Source organism: Halichondria panicea, chromosome 8 (assembly GCF_963675165.1).
Source record: "Halichondria panicea chromosome 8, odHalPani1.1, whole genome shotgun sequence".
Lineage (NCBI taxonomy): Eukaryota > Metazoa > Porifera > Demospongiae > Suberitida > Halichondriidae > Halichondria > Halichondria panicea.
Genome location: NC_087384.1, coordinates 673,560 through 685,740, shown reverse-complemented (window position 1 = coordinate 685,740; position 12,181 = coordinate 673,560). Strand labels below are relative to the sequence as shown.

General features: G+C 43.2%; 3 protein-coding genes across 3 annotated transcripts; 2 read left to right on the top strand and 1 right to left on the bottom strand.

The window, feature by feature from the left end:
- The first annotated feature begins 146 nt into the window (after positions 1–146).
- Positions 147–831, top strand: LOC135339597 (histone H2A-like). The gene has a single exon (XM_064535747.1). It carries the CDS (start codon positions 217–219, stop codon positions 616–618), a length of 402 nt encoding a protein of 133 aa, XP_064391817.1. The 5' UTR covers positions 147–216; the 3' UTR covers positions 619–831.
- A 1,418-nt stretch (positions 832–2,249) lies between these two features.
- LOC135339553 (two pore channel protein 1-like) lies at positions 2,250–9,181 on the bottom strand. Its single transcript, XM_064535689.1, has 25 exons — positions 8,607–9,181; positions 8,495–8,553; positions 8,102–8,323; positions 7,634–7,747; positions 7,433–7,563; positions 7,270–7,358; positions 7,154–7,185; positions 7,042–7,100; positions 6,666–6,765; positions 6,511–6,584; positions 6,358–6,458; positions 5,931–6,079; positions 5,806–5,875; positions 5,425–5,469; positions 5,309–5,365; positions 5,188–5,256; positions 5,047–5,119; positions 4,647–4,910; positions 4,466–4,581; positions 3,995–4,041; positions 3,871–3,945; positions 3,630–3,747; positions 3,195–3,349; positions 2,813–2,920; positions 2,250–2,551 (listed from the first exon to the last, which is right to left on the bottom strand). The coding sequence occupies exons 1-25, from the start codon at positions 9,022–9,024 to the stop codon at positions 2,408–2,410; spliced, it is 2,889 nt and encodes a 962-aa protein (XP_064391759.1). The 5' UTR covers positions 9,025–9,181; the 3' UTR covers positions 2,250–2,407.
- A 15-nt stretch (positions 9,182–9,196) lies between these two features.
- LOC135339592 (corrinoid adenosyltransferase MMAB-like) lies at positions 9,197–10,665 on the top strand. The gene is made up of 8 exons (XM_064535742.1): positions 9,197–9,384; positions 9,460–9,553; positions 9,679–9,769; positions 9,843–9,915; positions 9,968–10,065; positions 10,218–10,282; positions 10,332–10,391; positions 10,454–10,665. The coding sequence occupies exons 1-8, from the start codon at positions 9,252–9,254 to the stop codon at positions 10,536–10,538; spliced, it is 699 nt and encodes a 232-aa protein (XP_064391812.1). The 5' UTR covers positions 9,197–9,251; the 3' UTR covers positions 10,539–10,665.
- Positions 10,666–12,181: the final 1,516 nt, after the last annotated feature.

Here is a 12,181-nt window from a genome sequence, read left to right as displayed (position 1 = left end):
TCAGATCAGATCAGATAAACGTGATTAGGTTGTAGTAGTGGCCCTGTTTTCGAATGCGGTCGTGTAGTTTTAGTGAATCTGATTGGATGCTGAAGAATTGATCCTCACAATGTGATCCGAGTGGGTGTTTATGCTCGTAAAAGCGGCTAACTCAACATGAAGGCCATCACAAATCTCTCTCTCATCTCAACTCAACTTTGAAGCTCAACAACAATAATGTCTGGACGTGGAAAAGGAGGCAAAGCTCGTGCAAAGTCTAAGACTCGATCTGCCAGAGCTGGACTGCAGTTCCCTGTTGGACGTGTTCACAGACTTCTCAGGAATGGTAACTATGCCGAGAGAATTGGAGCTGGTGCACCTGTCTATCTCGCTGCTGTTATGGAGTACTTGGCTGCTGAGATCCTTGAGCTGGCTGGAAATGCTGCCCGTGACAACAAGAAACAGAGAATCAATCCGAGACATCTTCAGTTGGCCATCAGGAATGATGAAGAACTGAACAAACTCTTGGCTGGAGTGACTATTGCTCAGGGTGGTGTCCTCCCTAACATCCAAGCTGTTCTATTGCCCAAGAAGTCCAAGGAGGGTGGCAAGAAGAGTTCTCAGAGTGTGGAGTACTGAACACTTAATTTCATTCAAACGGCTTTTCTAAAAGCCACCACATAATTAAAAGAATCACTTCAGTTAATATTTTTAACCATTCTATGTACGTTTTTTCCTTATTTATAATCTGTATCTATGGTTTTGTAGTCTTCAATCATATGCTTCTTTACAATGATAATAATAACAACATGGTATTCAGTAAAAAAAAATACGTTAGCATTCACTTTGAAATGAATATCTGTCAAAGAAGGAAAAGTTTTGTTTCTGTTGTATTACAATTTCTATAATATTTGCTGGCCAATGAACACATTTCCTAGTTTGAGATACTTCCTTGAATGCCTTGTCTACACAATCCTTCACATAATCACTAGGACACTCCATTTTATTGAATCTACATACCTGGTTAACGAATTCAATGGTATTTGACACCATGTCACAATTATGTAATTCGAGCACATTCTCTCTCCCAAATAGTGTGGTGAGGTTGGTTACAGCTTGGGCTAGTCGCATTATCACTGACACTCTCTCCATTAGCAGTTTATCGTTTCTATACTTGTATTCGTATTTGGATCGTTTTGATTGATTTTTCATTTTATTGACAAAGTTAGCATCGTCTCCAGATGCTCTCCCTCCATTTCTCCGTCTAGCAGCTTCATACAATACGCTGGTGGCAATCAAATCAAACGGGTTCCTCACAACATGAAGCACTCTTATGGGTAAGGCAACCACCTTCATCAGCTCTCTGTAATTATGCTCAAATTCTATAGGATTTCTGAGGTATTCTTCACAAGTCCCTCCAGCTCGTTTATCGCCAATAACTTCTAAGTATCGATCACATTTTCCATGCCAGGGAGAATTGGTGTCAAGACTATATCCTTTGTTGACATACTTCCCACTTCTCTCTCCCTCCAAGCTCTCCCAATGGCTGCTATTGACAAGTTCATTGAACAGTACCTCTCGCATATTTACAGTGGCTGAATGTTTCTTCTTTAGTAATTGTGGCCACTTGGAGAAGACCGAGAACTCGTGAGCGACAATCATGTGTGGATGTGCATCGAGGAAACTTGCTACAATACTGTGCCCACTCCGAGGATATCCAATAAAAAACACAAAATTATGAATACTCTTGATAGATTCACTGTCCATTAGACATGTCTCTGAAGATCTGCTCTGAGACAAAATTTTACTTTCTATTTTATCGTTGTGAGAGTCATTGAATAGTTTGCAGATTGCTGTGTTGCATTCTGTTGGACTTGTTGCAATATCTATATCTTTGTGTTGTCTAGTAGTTTCTCGATGAGGTTTGTGGGTGTTCTCAGCACTTAGATTCATTCTATGACTTGTTGGGGCCTCTTGGATGTCTTGCTGGGAGTTCATATCCTTGGGTTCTCTCACATGATATTCTGCTTGTCTATAGGGCACTGCTGCATACATGTAGACGACCACTGCGAATCCCAGCAGGCAAGTAGTAAACCATAATAGCAAAACTTTCTTTAAACTGATCTTTTTTGCCATAATTACTGAGCTCAGAGCTATAGCTTGTAGCTCTACCACAAAGCTTCTTGTAAGGCTTGTATAAGTAGGCGTATAAGTGGCCTGTAAGGGAATTCCCCTGATAATACCTTACAACAGATGTCACTTCGTTAACAGTCTTTTGTGTACACATTGTAATCATCATAACATAACAAAGCACAAAAAATTGCAATAAAAACCATATACACTGTATACAAATATAAATATTATTACCAGAAACAAACATTACATATACATGTACATAATTATATACAAGCAAATGGTTAATTGTCTTTTATTCCACGATATAGAGCAGGCCACTTTTGAGGTACTTCCATGCCACCCCACAGCTTTTCCTCCAGGAAGCCTTTCCTTTCTTTACCTCCTCCAGCTTCCCTGCCTCACGGTCCATCTCCTGGTCCTTCTCCTGGATCCAGTGCTATGGGTGTGTGTTGTTGGTGGTGTGAAGGGGGTGGTGTGTGTGTGTGTGGTGGTGTGAAGGGGGTGGTGTGTGTGTGTGTGTGTGTGGTGGTGTGAAGGGGGTGGTGTGTGTGTGTGTGTGTGTGTGTGGTGGTGCTTGGAGGGGGTGGTGTGAATGTATGTATGCACATAATAAAATTGTGTAATAATTTAAAATCTGCTAAAAAATGCTGGAAGTTAGTGTCAGCCCAGTTGCTATGTGAGAGGCGGTTGTGCTCACCACTAGTTCGCTCCTGTACATGAGCAGATGTATGTCATCCTTAGTCCTCAATCTGCGTCCAGTGTAGGCCAAGTAGATCCCGAGTCCCCCGAATAAGCTCTGGGTATCCTGCATAGCAACGATCAATCATTATACCATAGCCTTGAGGGGTTTTTAGGCAATGAGGGTAGCACTGGAAGGAGGTACGTCCACAGTGCAGTGTAGAGTCAGTAGTCAGTAAAGTAAAGTAGAAATTTCCAAATAGCAAATAAGACTAACTATTATAATTATTATCACTGCTAGCTTCTGCACACGTATAATTAGTTGTGGTTTTGCCGGCTGTTGCGAGCACACCGTATCTACATGTACTACATTGCCTAGGGGAACAGACCCACCCACCCACCGTTAGACTGTCCAGGTTCACTCTCCTCCGATGTCTGATCCACTTGTTGAGGGAGGTCACACCTTCAGTCTGATCACTGTATGTCATCTCATAGCGTAGCTTGTCAATGTCCGCCTTGATCAGCTTGATATTGGCCACTTTCTTGCCTTCGTTTTCTGTGTAGTATATTGCAAGTATTTGTTAGGGAATTGGGCCAGTCACAGATGGTTTATCTTAGCCTGAAATCGATGGGAATGGATGCAGCTTTATTATTTCAAACTAAAGAGATTCAAGCCCTTCAAAGTTAGCTGCCAAACACCAAAATATACCAGCCTAAAACATGGTTGATCTGGAATGATGATCTAAGCATGTAGCAAGTGATAGAGATCCCTTGAAATTGGATCTTCTAAACTCAACTCACAGGCCCTCAATGCTAACCAGAGAGCACATCCTCACCTTTGTGACATTCACAGTACTGGTCAGGGTGCTTGTGGCAGCGTCGTCTTCTCTCCTTGGCCTGGATCTTGAACACAAAGGCCTCAACAATGAACGAGATGATCACTTGTAGCACCATCTACACACAGGCACGCATTGTAATAATTATAAGTACAGAGGCACACAAGCATAAGGTCATAATTATAAGCACTGCAAGCATATAAGCAAGCACACGTAAGCACACAGATAGATAGATAGTTACCAGAGTGATGACGTAGAAACTCATGAAGTAGATCCGTACCAGCCAACCATTGGGGGAGGTGGAGGCAAAGCCCTCCTGCAGTGATCACATGACTACTACTCATGTGGTGGGGGGTATCACTTACCATGATAATGAACCAGTTGTTGATCACCATGAGCACAAACAGAGTCACTGCAGAGGCAAGACAGGGTAAGAATAATAAGAGTGCTTCCGTTACGAGCATTGATTAATTATGGTACCTTGTTCGTGTCTACTCAGCACAAGTCTAAACAGAGACCTACCCAACACACACAGAGACACACTATTGAAGGTCCAGTAACCATGTGAAACAGAGACCTACCCAACACACACAGAGACACACTATTGAAGGTCCAGTAACCATGTGAAACAGAGACCTACCCAATACACACAGAGACACACTATTGAAGGTCCAGTAACCATGTGAAACAAGTGTCGAATAAAATTATGTTAGTTAAATTGTATCAAAGCAGATAATAATGCGCTAGTCTATGTACTCCCACACACATAATTATGTAGAAAACCTCCATTTTGTAAGCTAGCATAATTCTGATAATTCTCACACACACTTAGTTACCATAGCTCCTGAGAACATTGTTAAAGTTGAGGATGTAGTAAACGTTGATCGTGAAGTTTGAGTTGGTCTCGTTCATTCCGCTATAATACTCGCCCACGCCGTACATGCTCTCGTTGCTATGGAAATTAAAGAACGGGAATAAAATGAATAGGGAAAATCCCCACCCACCCACACAACTCACCAGCAACCTTCAAAAACTGTGTCACTTAAAAATTCCATTCCAATTATGGCAAAAGCGTAATAAACGACGAGTAGAAGAAGTCCGACACTAATAAGTCGTCTGCTAAGCACGTAGAGGGTGTTGATGATGTCACGGTAACGACGTTTCAGACGAAGAAGACGAATAAATTTTACAGGACGGAAGACGGCTAGTGCAGAGTGGGCGGGGCTAACAGCCTCTAAGATCAGTAGCACAAAGCTTGTGAAGATGACCAGAGTGTCCAATCTGAGAGGGAGCGAATATAGGAGTGGAGGGGGCAGATATGGGAGTGGAGGGGGCGGATATGGGGGTGGAGGAGGCAGATATGGGGGTGGAGGGGGCAGATATGGGGAGTGGAGAGCCCAATATTGGACAGACTTACATGTTTTGTGGTTTTCTGAAGTAGTTGTACAGGCCCAGTCCAAATATCCTCAGGCAAATCTCCAGAACATAAACTGCATGAGCACATACAGTGGCATGATGAACCACCAATAATATTAGTGATTTGTAATGATCAACTCACTGCAAACAAAGACGAGAGAGACAGCCACCACGTTGTTGAGAATGAAGAAACGATTGCTAACGTCTGTCTCTGTAGTGCATATCACATGACTATATCACACGACTATCATGAGTTAACTTACTGTCAATGAAGTAAGTGTAGGAAACCAGAAAGATGAGGTTAGCTACCAATAACATATCTGCACAGAGGGGGTAGCGATGTTTACTATAATCAGAGGGAGAGGAGGTGTACACTTACTGATGACAAAGTTGAATAGATTGCTCTTGACAATCTTGTGCACAACTGTGTGTGTGTGTGTGTGTGTGTGTGTGTGTGTGTGTGTGTGTGTGTGTGTGTGCGTGCGTGCGTGTGTTGTGTGTGTGTGTGTGTGTGTGTGTGTGTGTGTGTGTGTGCGTGCGTGCGTGTGTTGTGTGTGTGTGTGTGTGTGTGTGTGTGTGTGTGTGTGTGTGTGTGTGTGCGTGCGTGCGTGTGTTGTGTGTGTGTGTGTGTGTGTGTGTGTGTGTGTGTGTGTGTGTGTGTGTGTGTGTGTGTGTGTGTGTGTGAGGTGTGTGTGTGTGTGTGTGTGTGAGGTGTGTGGGGGGGTATAGCGGAAATCATAATTATTGTCACTCCACTCACTTTTTGCAGGGATTTTAATGGAAGGACGAGAGTGTTGAAACCATGTCAGCTCCTCCCCCTCCGAGGATACCTGTCACCATATAACTTGGTTACCATGCCAACAGCAGCACACAAACAACACATACCCGCTTCCACTTGAGGTTGAAGACCTCGTAGAACCCATAGAACTGCTCCAGGCTGAGATCCTTGACTCCCTCGTCGTCATCATCACTGCTGGTAGAGATACGGCGGCCACTGTGCAGGACCTTGAATATACACATGACCTGCCACTCGGCTGTGTGTGTGTGTGTGTGTGTGGGGGGGGGGGGGGGGTTAGATCAACATTCTACTTTTAAGGTAATTTGTTGTTGCAAAAACCGGTCTATAGGTACACTTTTGGAGTTTTGTCCTCTAAGGAATAAATTTCTTTAGCTAACTTGGTGTGGACGATCAATTAAGCACAATCAAGAGTTCATTACAATTGTGGCGCATAATTATATAGACAATAATTTAGCAGATTGCGTTATTATGTACACAGTCATTATACTATGAAAAAAAGGGGGAGTGGCTTACGTATACGAGGTCTGTACTTGTGCATGAAGAGTAGGAAGTCATGGAACTTGATACCATCCAGGGAGGTGGCCAGGACATTGTAGGCATGACGAAGAGCATCCCTATAATTATAGTAAGGTTAGAGAGTAGTGTGGTGGGGGGACTAGCACTTACCTTTTGTGCAAGAACAGCTTCTTGAATTTATTCTTGTCAGCTTCACTGAAGCTACTGTACACGACAGCTAACAGCTGTTGGGAGGAACAGATGTATCGTGGTCACTTGCTCACCGTGTACGTGTTCTACTAGCTACTAACAGGTTATATACTTACCACATTGGAGATGAAGTAGACCATGACGATAATGTAGAGGATGAAGAACAGAGCGGAGGCTGGTTGTCGAATGTATGCCTCTAACCAGATATCCGGATAGCTATAGGAGAGTGGGTATGAGGTAGTATGCATGTACACTTGTATATTATTCTAGCCCACACTTTTTTTTCCAGAAAATGGACAATTTGGGCCCCAAATAAACCACTGATCCAAGCATATCATTTTGCAGCACTATCAAAGAACTACTAAATACATTTTTTTGGAAATTAGACGTTCTCAACACAAGTTATGGACAATCAAAGTGGACACAAAAGCAATTACATGTCCTGTACTGTATACCATACTCGTGTAACACAAGAGCTACAGTAAGACTCACTTTGCAGTGGTTGAGGCGATGAAGAAGCTGACCAGAGTTCTCTTGAAGCTCTCAAAGTACTGAGGAGAAGGGTGACAATACAAATACAATGTAAGACAGATGGAGATCTTACCGTAATGTCCAGCTCAGCAAAGATGAGATAGCCTGTATGCGTGTGAGTGTGTGTGTGTGTGTGTGTGTGTAGTTAAACACACCCGCTTAGCCATTCATTGTGACTGAGGAACTGACCTAGTAGGGAGAAGAGCACTAGAGATAGAATGAGGAGAACTATCACATCCAAGATGGGTCGAATACATAGGAATATCTGGCGCAGGACTCTGTGTGTGTGGGGTGGTGTGTGTGTGGGTGGTGTGAGGTGGGGTGTGTGTGTGGGGGTGGAGTACATACATACCTTCGGACTCCGTGCATGAGGTAAGTGTCAACTAGAAAGATTGGTCTCAGTGCTCGTGTGATCCGAATGTGATTTTGTTGTCGTGCCAACACTACTACGGCCTCCACACTCATCACCACCAGCACAACAAGCTATACCGATAGAGGTCAAAGGTCATCGTACAGAGTATAGATGATGTATAGGTATCTCTATTTGACTTACAATGAGCAAAGTTCTCTTGTGAGTGAAGAAGTTTTTTGGTCTGAACCAGAGGAACCTGAGCACCATGTCCAGCCAGAGGAGGGACAGCAGGAAGATCTCCAGCAGAGCGTGTACCTACAAAAACATAATAGTCATTACAACAAATGACATTGATTACTTGAGTATAATTATAATAATATCCTGGCAGATGTACATACACATAGCTTACATTGAGTTGTATACGATTATCCTCTTGGCTGTGTACATATAATTATAATTATAGCTATTAGTATTGTTTGAATTTCAAAGGACACTGAAAGTTAAACTTTCAAGTAGGTTAATTCTTTCCTACTACATACATAGTTTAGAATAGCTGTTTAGCACAGCCCCCCCCAGCACAAACACCCCCCCCAGCACAAACACAGCCCCCCCAGCACAAACACACCCCCCCCCCCCCAGCACAAATACAGCCCCCCCCCCCCAACTCACCACAATGACGGTAACGAGGGTGCTCTCCGGCAGGTTAGCCTCTTCCCCTAGATAGGGGTGCTCCATGAGTGCTAGGAACAGTAGTAGAGTACACACACAGAGGTTGAACACATGGTACACTGTGCTGTGGAGGACCTGGTACGCACGCTTGGACCATTTCCCCCGGGGGTGCTGGTAGAGTTTGTCGTTGTCTTCACCTTCTCTCACGTACAGGGCTGCATCCTGTGGTGTGGGTGTGTGTGTTTGGGTGTGTGTGTGTGTGTGTGTGTGTGTGTGTGTGTGAGTGTGTGTGGTTCCTAGAATAACCATCAAGTTGTGGCTGCTCAAAGATAATTTGCAAAGGTACATGTACAAGCATTAAACTGGAAACATGTTAGTGTGTGGGTGGCTCACCTCGTGCTTAGTTCTAGTCCTGTCATTCTTGTACAGAATAGCATCATCACCAACAGACACTATATACACACAAGAATAAATATATGGGTACGCCACCATCTCTTTCCCTTACCTGTACTGGAGGGACGAGGGGAAGACCTCATTTGATAATTGTATGAAATCTCTTTGTAGGCCCCGTGTCCTCCCTCTGGGGCGTTCACAGCGTGCCCACGACTAGACACACCTAACAGCTGTTCATCGTCATCTTCGATAGGATCATAATATTCGTTAGGACCATCTTCTTCGTTAATAGGATCGGGAATTCCAGCCGCAGCTAATCGAGCAGATGTGTAAATATCTGATTTCGTCTTTTCAATTTCTATGGGGCTCAGTACGACCTCTTGGTCGAATCTGTCACTATGATCTTCAGAGGGTGGGTTTTGATCTGCTGATAATGCCAGCTCTAATTCATCATCACTTGTGTTCTCATTCAGTAGTGGTGCTTTCAGCATGGAGGCGGTGACACTGTATAGGAATCTTGGCATAGCCATGGCTCGGCCCAGCTAGCTAGCTTGCAATTGTTTGTTTGGGCCGTCTAGGCTAGCTAGCTAGCTTGCAATTGTTTGTTTGGGCCGTCTAGTCTATTCATTGCCTGACAGCTGCATGCCAGCAAGAAGAGGTCATCTCACTGTAAAGTACTAGTTGCTAGGCGGAGATTAGATTAGCTGACCTTGCAAGGGGGAGGGTCTCAGGAGTGGTCTAGAATCTACAAGCAACCATGCTTTCTCTCCTTCATAGGACTGTGTGTGCAAGATCTGCAAGCTCCAGGAGACTGCTAGAGCTCAGTAGGAGGCTCAGTGATGACTCTGCACCTACCAAACTGAGGGTCTACACCAGAACAGGGGATAAAGGTGATCACTGCCAGACAGAGAGCCTTGTAGCCAGGCCATACATACAAACCATACACCTCCTCTCCTCATAGCCAGGTGTCACCAGTACCTTCTCCGGACAGCGGCTTCCCAAGACAGACGTGATTTTCGAGGCACTGGGAGCAAACGATGAGCTCAGCTCTTACGTCGGGTGAGTACTAGCCTCAAATTCAGGCCGATTTTATTAATCGGCCTGGATTCGAGGCTAGGTTAGCTGAGTACTGACTGACAGAAGGGTTGTCTTTATCTTAATACTAATTCCCCTTGTGTGTGCAGGCTGGCTCGAGAGTATTGTCTGGATTTGGAGGAGACAGTTGACCTCACTTTTGGTTCCCCAGCTGCCCCTCTGACGGAGATTCTACAGGAGGTACACTCAATAATAATATGCAAGATTCTGCTTTGTTGTTGTCGGCTATTCACCAGTATGCACAACCGTACAGATTCAAAGTTTGTTACAAGATGTTGGATCTCACATGGCTACTCCAAGAGATAAAGCAACTCCGAAAAAGAGAGGTGTTTTTTTGTAGCTTCTAGAATTGCGTAATTTAATAATCTCCCATTTTAGCTCTGACAGACTTCAGTGAGAGTCATGTGACCAAGTTAGAGACGTTGATCAATGCAATGGACGATCATCTTCCTGAACTCAAGAACTTTATTTTACCTGTGAGTCCCCTCAAACATACACCAATTAATCACCCACATGTCACACACACACACACACATGTACCACTCATCCACACACACACCACGCACTCACCCATCCAATCACCCACACACACACTACTCACACACCCACTACCCACACACACATATAGTCGGGAGGAAAAAGCAGTGCCCATCTCCACGTGGCCAGAACTATCTGTAGACGAGCAGAAAGAAGGTGATTTGTGAGCATTATAATTAATTACCTCAAGCTCCCCTAATTACAGGGTGGTCCCCCTCTATGTGTCCGGGCAAGTTGACCATACAGTGGCTAAATACTTGAACAGGTGAGTTGCAGTTTACTTGGTGGCTGTATACGAATAGTAAATTATTGTTATTGCATGCACAGGCTGAGTGATTTCTTGTTCACTGCTGCAAGGTTCACTGCACATAGAGAAGGGAAGAACGAAGTTGTGTATCAGAAAGTGAAATAACTATAACCAGTTCTTTTAGTGATCATGCAGTATTTGTTTGTTTTGTGCTTGTATAATGTGCTGTTATGGAAGTGATATAATTATACTCAGCACATAATTTATGCAAAAATGATGGTGTTTCAATTTGTGAAGTGCTAAACCTCAGAATAAACATGTGAAAGGATATTGGTACCATTTGAAGCAACAGAACTATCTATCTAGCAGTACATACTGCATCAGGAGCATGCAAGAGCTGCAGTTTACTTGATGGTTGTGTATGCACACGTTATTGCAGGCTCAGTGATTTCTTGTTCAGTTACTGCTGCAAATTTCACTGCACACAGAGAAGGAAGGAACGAAGTTGTGTATCGGAAAGTGGACTAAATTATTATCAACTTTCACAAGAAATGTGCTAATGGGTCAGCAAGAGGGGTACAATTGTCTTTTGTTTCCACATGATGACAAAAGGAGGAGCTCAATGAAGCCTCTGATTATAATTATATATTATACAATATTCTTTGCCAGCGCGTTTATCGCCAATAACTTATAGCAGGTATTTGAATACATTTTCCATGCCAGGGAGAATTGGTGTCAAGGCTGTAACCTTTGTTGACATACTTTCCACTTCTCTCTCCCTTCAAGCTCTCCCATCAGTGGCTGCTATATATAATTATATTGACTGTTCATTGAACAATGTTCTGGTTACATGCATGTTCTATGCACCTTCAATACACGTGTGGCCAATATTGTATACAACAATTAATGGCATGCATGCATAACAATAACAACAAAAAGTACATGTTAACTATAAACATGTAAACACATCTACTGAAAGAAAATCAGTTGTTGCGTGGTACCAGGGATACCCAAAGAAGATAATAAGTATCTGTGATACCTTATTAAAGTAATCAGTATAATAAAAACTATAGTTGTCCTTCATTCCACAATATAAAGTATAGACAACTCTTCACAATATCGAGTAGACACATGAAAAGGTATTTCAAGGTGGTCTTAAGCTTCCACCACTTGGAAGTCTTCTCTGCCTCTGCCTTCTCCCCCTCTTCCTCATGTTCCTTTATCCATTGCTGCGGGTGGTGTATGTGTAGAAAGTGAGTATGGTGGTAGTGTGCAATGTAAGCAGACAAATTACCGTACAACGATTAGAGTGTCCGTATCACAATTTGCTTTGTGAAAGGTATACTCACCGCTAGTTCATTCCTGTGCATGAGCAAGTACAAGTCTTTGTGTCCAATGCAGGCCAAGCTATAGATCTCCTGCACAAATTAAGACACAGTAACACTCAATCATTATCTTATTTTTGGAGGTGCAGGTGCGCGCCAGAAATTAAGAATGTAATTTGTGAGCATTTTCAGCAATTATCTCAAGCTCCAATAATACAGGGTGGTCCCCCTCTATATGTGTCTGGGAAAGTTGACCATACAGTGGCTAAATATTTGAACAGGTGAGCTGAAGTGCATGGTTGTAAGCACGAAAAGTAGTAAATTTAATTATTGTTATTGCACAGGCTGAGTGATTTCTTGTTCACTGATGTATGGAAAGTGGACTATAACCAGCTAATATATACTGGTATATCTTAGTGATCATGCAGTATTTGTTTGTTTGTGTTATATATATACTGCGCTATTTTATGGAAGTGCTATACT